Source organism: Lytechinus pictus, chromosome 4 (assembly GCF_037042905.1).
Source record: "Lytechinus pictus isolate F3 Inbred chromosome 4, Lp3.0, whole genome shotgun sequence".
NCBI lineage: Eukaryota > Metazoa > Echinodermata > Echinoidea > Temnopleuroida > Toxopneustidae > Lytechinus > Lytechinus pictus.
In genome coordinates, this window is record NC_087248.1 from 7328956 (window position 1) to 7341038 (window position 12083).

A 12083-nucleotide genomic window follows, 5' to 3' on the forward strand; every position below is an offset into this window, starting at 1 on the left:
TTATTCTTGCATCAACTGCTGTTACTTGAGGTGCGCCCTCTCTAGTCTTTCAAACTTTTACATAATCACTAACTTTTGTGTGCTTTTATCACATGTCCCTATTAATATTTCACTGTCATTTTCCTCTTTTGTTGTGTTGAAAAGTCATATGAAATGGAAGATTAAAAATTCCACAATCTATGAATAATCAGCATTTTAAAACATTTTTAGATAATTTCTATGTTTTGGTTTCGTATGATGAAAAGATGAGTAAGGTAGGTAAAATAAAAAAAAATGTAGATGCTGAAACAGAGATACAAACCTCAACATTTATTGAGAAAGGTTTATTGTGTAGTTTCTTTTGAGATAAGGATATTCTTCAAAATCATTTTATAACTACGTTGTATGCAGTGTGAAGTTCACATTGTGCTGACCATTTCATCAATGAATCAATTAAATATAGATATGGATGGAAATTTGAGGTATTGCTGTAATTGAAGCTCTATTGTACATGCATAACAGAAACATTAACAAACTGTCACTGCGATCATTTCACTGTTTTCAAAATAAGAACATTGTAAAAATTTGCTGTTAGTACACATCCTTTGCATTTAGACTTGAGGTGCATTCATCTTGAGAGACTGTGAGTGAAAATATTAATGAAAACAAAATAACAATATTTTTCTCTTTATTTTTTCTTTGTATGTATAATCTTATTCTTCTCGATGTTATTCTACAAGTCTTTGGAAATTCAATTTATGTGTGATTGATCTTATTCAGTGAAAGCCTTCATTCATTGTGAAATATGATAGCATCCATATTTCTTGTATATTTTTAGTTCTTGCTGACAATTCCTTTTTTCCCCTAATATATTGGGACTATATCCGATATCCTGTACTATGGTTTGTGTACATTTGATTGATATGTGGGTTTATACAATTTATATCACTTGATGTTACTACCTTTACATATATGAGTACCAGATATTCATAAAATGTACTATATTTGCACTCTGTAACATAAACGACTTGTTCAAGCTAACAAGTGATATCATTCAGGTGTGGGCGAATGGTATATTAAAGAATTACAATTTATCATAACTCTTTGTTACCGGAGAATTATATTATGCTTAACCATTACCCTACCCCCATTTTTTCATCTAAAAAGGAAGCAGCTTTCCACCATCATTATAAGATATTTCATTAGAAAAGTGTTTGTATTCATTGCTTTTATACTTACGTTTCATTATGGTGTTTTGTGTATAATAGACACTAGAATATACCAGTGTAGGTGCATGTTTGTGTACTACTTTACTTCATAACAAACTTGAAGTCTGCTGTTTCTTTGAAGTAGTTGGGATACTATAAAAAAGAACCATTATTGAGTATCTGCTTTCATGATAACATTATTTTGTTGTCTAAAAATATGGAGTTAAAGAAAGGGAGAGAAAGAAAATTATCATAGGAACTGGAATTTCCTTTCGATTTTTTCTGTAATCTACACTATAAAATCCTGGGCTTGTATTTTCACTTCTTTATCATTTTTAAGGTTTCATGCTTTTATAGTAAAGAATACTGAATAGTACTGCATTTTCTTTACAGTTTACTGTGTTTGATAAACTTAAATATGTTGATGAATTGAATATTTAATGTTAAACTTTATTTTTGCTATACATTATAAAACCATGATTTTAGACTATACTTGAAGACTCCATCCTCACAAAATGTTAACCCAGTCAATTTTCATGAACTTGACTTCAGCAAATGAGCATTCATGCATTATTTTGTCAATGCAATTCTTACCATATGATCCTGTGTAGTTTGACCTTTAGAATGAAGGTCAAACCTGTATAAGTTAAAACACCTTCCAATGCATGCCTAACATTGCACTGTGACATGATTATTAAAAAAAAAGGATTGAGACTTTTGTTGCATTCAAACAATGTTTGAATGTTGGCGATCATTTCTCTGTTACGATCATCATTTATAACCTGTCTATTTTCCAAATTAATGTTTGCATTTTCAGTCATTACCAGTATGTGAAATTTGCATGAAAGCAACCATATCTTTTTCAACTGACCCTATTTCCAAATCAAGATCTGTATACAATGTTTGCTTGAACACAGCCATATTTAACCAGAGTTTAGACTACGGTCCATGTTGTGCAGTTTTCAAAATTGATGTTTGCATTTCCAGTCATTACCAGTATGTGAAATTTGCGTGAACACAACCATATCTTTTTCAACTAACCCTGTTTCCAAAACACGATCCATGTACAATTTTTTGCTTAAACGCAGCCATATTCTAACCAGAGTTTAGACTACGGTCCATATTGTGCAGTTTTTAAAATTAATGTTTGCATTTCCAATCATTACCAGTATGTGAAATTTGCGTGAACACAACCATATCTTTTTCAACTAACCCTGTTTCCAAAACACGATCCATGTAAAAATTTTCGCTTAAACGCAGCCATACTATTACAGAGTTTAGACCAATGTCCATATTTTGCAGTTTTTGAAATTCATGCCTGCATTTCCAGTCTTTACCAGCATTTGAAATTTGCATGAACGCAGCCATATCTTTTTCAACTAATCCTGTTTCCAAAACATGATCCATGTATAATTTTTCGCTTGAACGCAGCCATACTATTACTGAGTTTGGACTACTATCCATGCAGTTTGCAGGTGTTGTGGCTCAGTGGATAAGTCTCTGGACTTTGAATTAGAAGGTCCGGGGTTCAAATCCCACAGCAGCACTCGCGTCCTTTGGCAAGGCTTTTATATTCATTTGCCACTCTCCACCCAGGTGTAGTGAACTGGTACCCGGTAGGAAGGAATTCCTTGAATGCTTGAGCGCCCGATCAGGGTAGCCAAGCTAAAGCCGGGGTACTAGTTTGCAGTGCTTAGAAACATTTGTATTGAGCACTATGTTAATGCATATTATTATTGTTATTTTATTATTATAATATTTTTTTGTTTTCTTTGTATACAGCAGCAGTGAGGATGGTCTTGAGACTCCTGTAACTCCTGACAATCGGGAGCAAGGTGGGTTCTACATGTTGAGGAAGGACAGTGAAAGACGTCAGACGTTACTCACCATCATTGAAGGCGATGGCGATAAGGTAGCATATGGTTGCAAGTTTCTGTATTCAAATAGGCCTTTTTACGAACATTTTCAAATTTCATGCATACTTTTCAAACAAAGCTTGTCAGACATAGCAACAAGCCAACAACTTATGTTTGCAAAGAGGATTCTAAGTAGAGACAGCATCCTCTGCTTACCTGTTCAAGAAGGTCATTAAATCCCATCTATATTGTGAAGAGGACAATGAATTGCATGGACTAATCTGTCCATTCTGAGGTGTTGAATTATTGCTTTAGTGGCCCAAACTTGGAGTAGTGTGTGTGCAGTGCTTTATAACTGAAAGGAAAAGGCGCTACCGGTATATCAAATGTCTATTGGTTTGGATTGGGAAGGGAAGAATTTTGCATGAACTTTAGTCACTAAATAGTCAACAGGCCTATTGGCTACAATGAATTATCTCGTGCTGAATCTTAGTTAAAGGGGAATCCAGTCTTGGCCATTGAATGATGTGTTGGGAAGGAGAAAAATAAATTAAACAGAATGGCGAAAGTTTGAAAGAAATCGGACAAGCAATAAGAAAATTATGGCTGCTTTAAAATTGAGATCATTAAATAGTATGTAGATTTCAAATTGGCAACTGGGTAAGTAAATTATGACAAGGGGCAAGGACAACTTTCCCATAAGCCATGTATTTCATTATCAGGGATTTGTGGTTTTCTCCTAATTACCCATTCCCCTGGGGCAGTAATCTAAATATAACCCAGGTAGTATATTGTTTTATGTCCTCATGAAAGAAAAATACAATTTGAAATAAAACTTTTGGGAAAAATGACATTTTAGCCATAATATGTATTGGAGTACATGGAAGAGTAGTCCTTGCCTTACATCACTATGACATCCCATATGCGGCCAATTTGAAGTCTCCATGGGTATAGTGATTACCAATATTTACAACTTTTAAAAATTCATAACTTTCTTGTTGTTTGTCCAATATTGTTCAAACTTTCACCTATCAACTTGTCTGATTTTTCTTTTTCTTATAAAAACAAGTTTTTATTTGGGTTGGATTCCCCTTTAATGATATCACTGAACATCTACATGGTAAATTACATTAAGTGAGAAAATAAAACCCAGTAAAATCGTTCACTAATCTTTGGTTGATTTGATATTATGTTGATTCACAGATCGTCAATGAATGGATGAAGAAATTGCAGCTGACTTCTGAGAGACCACCAACCAAAATTACTACTGTAAGTACCGGTACATGTTTATATGTTCATGACATTGTCCAAGTCCTTTTCAAGCACATATGAAATGTACATGAATCATGATGTGATATACGCTATACAAGAAATACATTATCATTTTTGTCTTGCCTGCATAGCAGAGCGAGACTATAGGCGCCGCTTTTCCGACGGCGACGGCGGCGGCGGCGTCAACATCAAATCTTAACCTAAGGTTAAGTTTTTGAAATGACATCATAACTTAGAAAGTATATGGACCTAGTTCATGAAACTTGGACATAAGGTTAATCAAGTATTACTGAACATCCTGCCTGAGTTTCAGGTCACATGACCAAGGTCAAAGGTCATTTAGGGTCAATGAACTTAGACCATGTTGGGAAAATTATTTTCAAAATCTTAACCGAAGGTTAAGTTTTTGAAATGACATCATAACTTAGAAAGTATATGGACCTAGTTCATGAAACTTGGGCATAAGGTTAATCAAGTATAAGTGAACATCCTGCTCGAGTTTCAGGTCACGTGACCAAGGTCAAAGGTCATTTAGGGTCAATGAACTTTGGTCAAGTTGGGGGTATTTGTTGAATTACTATCATAACTTTGAAAATTTATGGATCTAGTCCATGAAACTTGGACATAAGGTTAATCAAGTATTAGTGAACATCCTGCCTGAGTTTCAGGTCACATGACCAAGGTCAATGGTCATTTAGGGTCAATGAACTTTGGCCAAGTTGGGGGTATTTGTTGAATTACCATCATAACTTTGAAAATTTATGGATCTAGTCCATGAAACTTGGACATAAGGTTAATCAAGTATTAGTGAACATCCTGCCTGAGTGTCAGGTCACATGACCAAGGTCAATGGTCATTTAGGGTCAATGAACTTTGGCCAAGTTGGGGGTATTTGTTGAATTACTATCATAACTTTGAAAATTTATGGATCTAGTCCATGAAACTTGGACATAAGGTTAATCAAGTATTAGTGAACATCCTGCCTGAGTTTCAGGTCACATGACCAAGGTCAATGGTCATTTAGGGTCAATGAACTTTGGCCAAGTTGGGGGTATTTGTTGAATTACCATCATAACTTTGAAAATTTATGGATTTAGTTCATGAAACTTGGACATTAGGTTAATCAAGTACCACTGAATATCCTGTGCGAGTTTCAGGTCACATGACCATGGTCAATTGTCATTTAAGGTCAATGAACTTTGGCCGTGTTGGGGGTATTTGTTGAATTACCATCCTAACTCTGAAGTTTATGGATCTAGTTAATAAAACTTGGGATATAAGAGTAATCAAGCATCACTGAACATCCCCTGTGAGTTTCAGGTCACAAAACCAAGTCAAAGGTCAGTTAAGGTCAATAAACTTAGGCCATGTTGGGGTAATTGTTGAAGTGCCATCATAACTTTGAAAGTTTATGGATAGAGTGAATGAAATGTGGACATGGGTGTAGTTGACAGTCTTAAGTCTCCGTTCAAATGTCATTTATGGTCAATGAACGTGGTATTATGTCATTATATGAATGATGTTTTTGTGAATGATTATTTTAGAGTAGTTTTCAAAGTTAGCACTGCTGCTATATTAAATTGCGTAATGCAGGCGAGACTGCCAGAGGCGTTCCACTTGTTATTATTTATTATTACTGTTAGAAAAATCTGACATGCCCCTATGACCCCCCTATCTTTTGAAAAATATTATAACTCTATTGGATATTAAATATCTGCTATATCGTTCTTCTGGTTTACCCCCACTCTATTCCTCCTCAATTTCTATTTTCCTTATAAACCATTCCCTCCTCTATTTTATTTGGTGATGATTAGTATGTGGGATAGAAATGGAACAATACATAACTAATTGCTTAAAATGTGTAAAACTTTTTTCCTTATAAGTGAAAATCTTTTCATTATAAATTATTTTATTTTTATTTTCAGGCTCACTTGATGACGTTGAATCATGGGATAGCGGTGTTTATCAAGCAGAGAGAACGTAGGAAGCTGGTCGATGCTCTAGGTAAGTTGATAGTAATTATATTATTGATAATGAATAATTACAAAGTGCCACTTCTATTTGCAAAAGAAGTGCTGAGAAACAAGAAGACAAAAGGACAAAAATAATTGAAGAGCAAGTTTGGAATGCTATTACATTAAAAAGTAGTGTTTATATATGTATTATTTTTTTAGTATTCATTTAGTACCATATCTCCATTAGTAACTGTTTTCCTTAGAGGACAGCATGAACAGGGCTTTCATTGATAACTTAATTTGATAGTTCAACTTACAATAAACTTGGTACATACAGTATAATTTAAAAAATCTCTTGATCATGCTCCAAACTGACAAAGAAAAAAAAACTTTTTTTGAAAAGCAATCATTGTGAATTGTTACTTTCACATGTTCATAATATATTTGATTTATCCTTGCATGCTTCAGTCTAGTTAATACATTGCCTTCATTTTCAAAATTTCACAGAGAAACTCCGGAATGATTTAGACTATGACCCTACAGCTCTTGGTGAAATTCATACTGCACTGTATGTATTTCAGGACTCGGTAAGTACCATTGGGGATATTTCGCTTCTTGTGTTTATAAATTTTCAACTTAAATTTTTACACCATTGGTTTTTTGCCAATTTGCATGTGAGTATGGGAGAATGAAAAATCCATTCCTTTGAATAAAATCATTGGTTTACTTCATTTCAGTTTATTAATCAGTTTATCATATACCATGTATCTTTATTATAGAACAAGTTGACTATTAAATGAGGTAAACGAACAGTATAATTGATTAACATCACTTCAAATTTAATCAAGTCTTACCAAAAACAAAGAAAAGAAGAAAGAAAATCACTTTGAATAAAAGCTAAAAAATAATTAAGTTTATAACTGTTTATTTTCAATAAAATGTTGTGAGGAACATTGTACTTTCATTTGAGGTTCGATACCATTCTAAATTATCAATTCATTAATTTCATATTACAGGTAAATCAAGTGTTACGTCAGCACATGCACAATATAAAACCCCACTGGATGTTTGCATTGGATAACCTAATAAGAGATGCTGTACAGGTTACTATTACCATCCTCAGCCCAGGTAAGCTATCCCTTATATCAAAACCCTTTAACTCTGTCTCTTAATTGCATTATAGAACCAAAGGCTGCTAGATTTTTGTCAAACATGGTATGGAAAAACTTGAAATGGTTGGAATTTTCTAAAAAATATCCAGTTTAAACAACAGTTAATATCAAAGCAAAAAATAAACCAATCTATGTGTGTGAAAAGTATGCATTTGAAGATTAAGGCATTGTATTTGGACTATTTCAGTTCATATGGAGTGTTCACGAGAGTAAAGAGAAGTAAGCCAGCAGAAGCCGGTGACTGTGATAAAAAGTCTTGGGAAAATTGTATGAGATGCGACGTTTCCCAAGTATCTTTGGTAATAAAGACTGGCTTAAAAAAATTATATTCCTGTGTAATTATAATGATAATATCAAACTTTTTTTAATATGTGTAAGCTTTTAGACATTTTGTGTGATATCAATAACAATGTTTGTAATAGACTCAATGCAAAGACAGATGATATCTTCTGTGAGATCTGGCTCTCAACTTTTTCTTTCCACTTTGTATCCGCATCCCAGATCTTGGAGAGAACATAGCCCCCAGCAAGGAGGACGATATGCCCCCTGCCCACTCTCACGGCATGGACACCCGCCCCCCTGGCACATCCAACGGGGACAGCAGGGGCATCTACGGCACCGCCCACCACTTTCTCCCCCTCCCCAAGGGGGCGGAGGAAGAGGCGGGGAACACTTCGGGGGTGTCGACCTTTGACAGCTCCACCAGGTCCAATGAGTGCTTCATACCCAATCGGAACCTGATGGCTAGTTTACAGATGGACCATCAAAGGCTTGTCCAGGAGCAGGGCAGGTTGGTAGATGCCACCAAAGGCCTACATCTTTCAGTTGATTGAAATCTATACGCATTGGATTATTCTCATTTTTCAAAAAGTGACTGTAATGTCCTCAGTTTTGACTTGGGTCTTTGAATTGCCACGACGAACCCATGGTGGTATGTGTGCAGACATTCCTAATTCTGAAAGATGTAGAATTGACTTTCAACACTTTGTTATTCTATAAAGTGCATAAAGTATGTCCGACCCTGTTAATATGGACCTTCCTTAAATGATTTCCCTCAGCTTTCTAGTTCATACAAAAGTTTGTAATGCTCCCAAATTATCATGGATTGAGAAGTAGTTGAAGTGAAATTAATATGGGGGGATACTGGTGGTATTTTACGTAGTTTATGAAACTACCCCACTATCAAGTGAATAAAGTGTCTTGATTAGCTATTGGGTTCTGTCATAAACCAGGTTATGTCAAAATCGGTGACTTTGTTTTTAATCTGTTTGGTTTTGATTTACTATATTTTCTATCTTTCAAGGTTACTTCAAGAGTTGGTAGACGTCCAGAAATCTTTAAATGATGTCCTTCAAACTCAGCTATGTGTTAGCAGATCAGTCATGGAAAGAATAGGGTAAGTTAACAGAATATCCTTTTTTAAAATAAAGTCAGTTACAGAATGACCAGGCTTTTTCTGCCATCTTCTACATCAATTTTCATTCATATTCTATGTGATTAACCTCACCTGAAATCCAACCATGAGTTTGTGGGTATACTGGTATATACTTGTATGTGTTCTGCAGTATAATACCAATACCAAAGTGTGACATCATCAATCTTATTTTGTGCATTTCAGCATTTTTAATATCATATGGTGTGTTGGCTCAGTTGAAAGAGCATCCGTCTCACAACCGGGAGTTCGGGGGTTTCAAAACCTGGTCGTGTCAGACCAGAAGACATTAAAAGATGGGAGTTGCTGCTACCATGTTTGGCGTTAAAGAATTAAAGGGATAGAGCCTCGTCGACCTGGCGCTGCACAGCGGCTTCCGGGCCCACGATCAATTGGGCAAAGCAAATTTTTGGAGTATTTCATTTCATGTCTATTTCGAACAATAAAATATGGATATTCATTTTCATATTTCGGAAGATCATACTTTGTCAAATTTGATATGTAGAGGTGTTAAACCTCTATACCTCAAATTTGATGTTGATTAATTCATGGTTGCCAAAGGTATGCTCTTCGTGAAATGTTATTCAAAACAAGTTGTATTTACCTCTCACTAGTAAAATTTCCTGTGAGTAAAACAGTTTCACGTAATCTCAAGGAATTTACTAATGTAATAATGTATGAATTTTACTTTTACTTGATATTTTATCTCTAGGTTTCAGCCTCTTGGTGCCAGTGACTCTGTCAACTCAAATACACAAGAAAGTAGAGGTAACCAATTGATCATTATAACATATTGATCAGTGTCTGTGTGTGTGGTTGTTTATGAATACATTTGATTTAGAAGTTTAGAAATTTGAATAAATGTTATATAATTTATGCTTATTTTCACTAAAACCTGAACCATGTTTTGAATTAAAAACTGGAAGCAAAATGATAGGTCTGTAATTTTTGTTTACCTTAGGATTCATTGTCTTTTTTTATCTTCCATTCTTATCATCATCACCACCACCACTGTCATCAACATCCCCATCATCAATACCACCATTATCATCACAATTATCATCACCGTCGCCACCACCACTACCAACAATACCACCACCACCATCACCATCATCATCATTACCATTACCATCACCACCATCATCACTATTATTACCACCACCACCACCATCATCACCATCACCACCATCATCACTATCATTACCACCACCATCATCATCATCATCATCATCACCAATTCTCCATAATCTTCATTATCATCACAATCATCACCGTCACCACCACTATTATCATCTTCATAATCCTCATCATCACCACCACCATTATCATCACCATCATCATCATCACCATTATCATCTCATCACTCTTACTATTATTATCTTCCATGGCAGGAGGAGTTGGCAGTGAGCAGGAGGAGTTAGTATCATGGTTGCAGTCAATAGCACTTGATGAAGATAGTATTAGAAGGGTAAGCTATACATTCCACGTGATTTATGCTTAACGGGTGCTATTGCTGTAGAAGGTCATTGGAGTAAAGACCCTTTGGCACAAGACTGATAAGTAGTGACACAATGGATTGACATATCTAACTTTTCTTCTGAAATTGTATTTTTTATTCCCTTTGTTTTGTTTTGTGTGACAAAATAATTTCAATATGGATTGATATCGTTTTAATAGAATTTAAAGGTTTTTCCCCACTGTCTTTGGTATGATATTGCTCTGTGTTAGGAACAAAATTTTTCATTTAGATCAGAAAAAAATATTGAAAAATTATAGGAGCGATTAATTGATTTTAAATCATGACTCTGTTTTCATCAAATCATAGGTTACTTGCCCAAAACATTTTGAATGACAGAGAGAATTTGACATTCCCACTGTATCAATGTTCTTGTGTAGAGTAACTAAAATATTTTAGATAAAAGCTAAATTAATCTTATTTGTTTGCCATATGAAATGTAACCAAGAAGGCTACACATATTTTCCCTCATCAACTATGTGTTTAATCAAAGAAATTTAATTTGTCTCCTGCATTGCCCCATTATAAGTATGTACTTTCTCTCTTGATGTCATGTATGAGAGGGGTTGCAGGAAGATATTTGCAATCAATAGCAAATTTCAGTTGGAAATTTACAAGTGATAGATCAATTTTAATTAATGAAAATCATTATGTATTTGTTATTACATGAAGCAGACCAGTGATCAATTAAAAATTTGAAATTAATTACAAGATTTAATTGTTTGGAGACCAAAAATTGACTTGCAATCAATGGCAAGTTTCTTGCAACACTCCATGAAGAATTTTGTAATAGCATTGTGTAATATAATGCAAAAGAAACACTAATGCAGGACTACACTCTCCTCTTGCTTCAAGATTCCATTTTTGTTTCATTCATTCTTGTGTATAGTTTATTGAAGAGGACTTTACCTTGCCACTGGTTCTCAATTCAATGACGAGAGATGACCTGAGATCTCTGAAAATTAGGTAAGTATTTGCTAGAAATATGTAATGGTTATGCTGTAATGTGAAAAAAATTCATTCAGACTTGTGAGTTTTATCTGTTTAGAATGAGCACTCTGTTTGTGTTACAGGCAAAGCGATCTCTCATTGGTTTTGTACGTAATGAATATAAAAATGTGATTTGCCATGTTCTTAAAAATATTTTCAATTTCATCAAGCTTTATTATACCAGTTTCAGTTTACCATGTGTAGTTTCTACCTGTGTGGAAAGATTGACTGTTAATTAATAACTAATATACAAAAGTATTTAAGGAATTGAACACATTTGAAGCTGTCAAAGTCTGCAATTGTTATGATGTATTTGTGAACATTGTTCCGTAATTTTTCTCAAAACTCTCTCACCAAATGTCTTGCATATTACACATATATTTTGAAAAACAGATCCTCTGATAGTCAATGAAGATATTGACAGAACTGACAAGTCTTTGCTGAAATAAACAGGTTTTAATGAATGCATTCCCATTAAAAACACGAGCATCGATTGTGTCGATGAACAGGATATAGATGTGGCCTATTTTCGCCACTTGTTTGCTAATTATTTATTGTGAGAAGAAAATCGCGAAATCTTAGTGTTACCTTTGTTATGCTACTCACTTGCAATAGAGAAATTGTAATAATCCATTTTGAGGTTTTTCCAATATGATACATAAAAGTTTTAAATAAACTTGAGAATTCATTCTCGTGTCCTCCT

The 12083-nt window shown here is 34.5% G+C and overlaps 1 protein-coding gene across 5 annotated transcripts in view; it reads left to right on the forward strand.

The window, feature by feature from the left end:
• The window catches only part of LOC129259095 (mitogen-activated protein kinase kinase kinase 15-like), a 51752-nt gene that overhangs the window by 34879 nt on the left and 4790 nt on the right, over positions 1-12083 (forward strand). For 3 of the 5 annotated variants that reach the window (XR_010293334.1, XM_064098288.1, XM_064098285.1), the window contains 10 exons: positions 2970-3099; positions 4247-4312; positions 6241-6319; positions 6778-6857; positions 7287-7398; positions 7944-8232; positions 8746-8838; positions 9587-9642; positions 10266-10342; positions 11280-11356. Coding sequence is in view for 4 of the 5 variants with exons in the window: in XM_064098288.1 (XP_063954358.1) it covers positions 2970-3099; positions 4247-4312; positions 6241-6319; positions 6778-6857; positions 7287-7398; positions 7944-8232; positions 8746-8838; positions 9587-9642; positions 10266-10342; positions 11280-11356 (1059 nt within the window). In the remaining variant the exon portion in view is untranslated. The remainder of the gene's footprint in view (positions 1-2969; positions 3100-4246; positions 4313-6240; positions 6320-6777; positions 6858-7286; positions 7399-7943; positions 8233-8745; positions 8839-9586; positions 9643-10265; positions 10343-11279; positions 11357-12083) is intronic. The other 2 variants (XM_064098286.1, XM_064098289.1) reach the window with 1 other exon arrangement.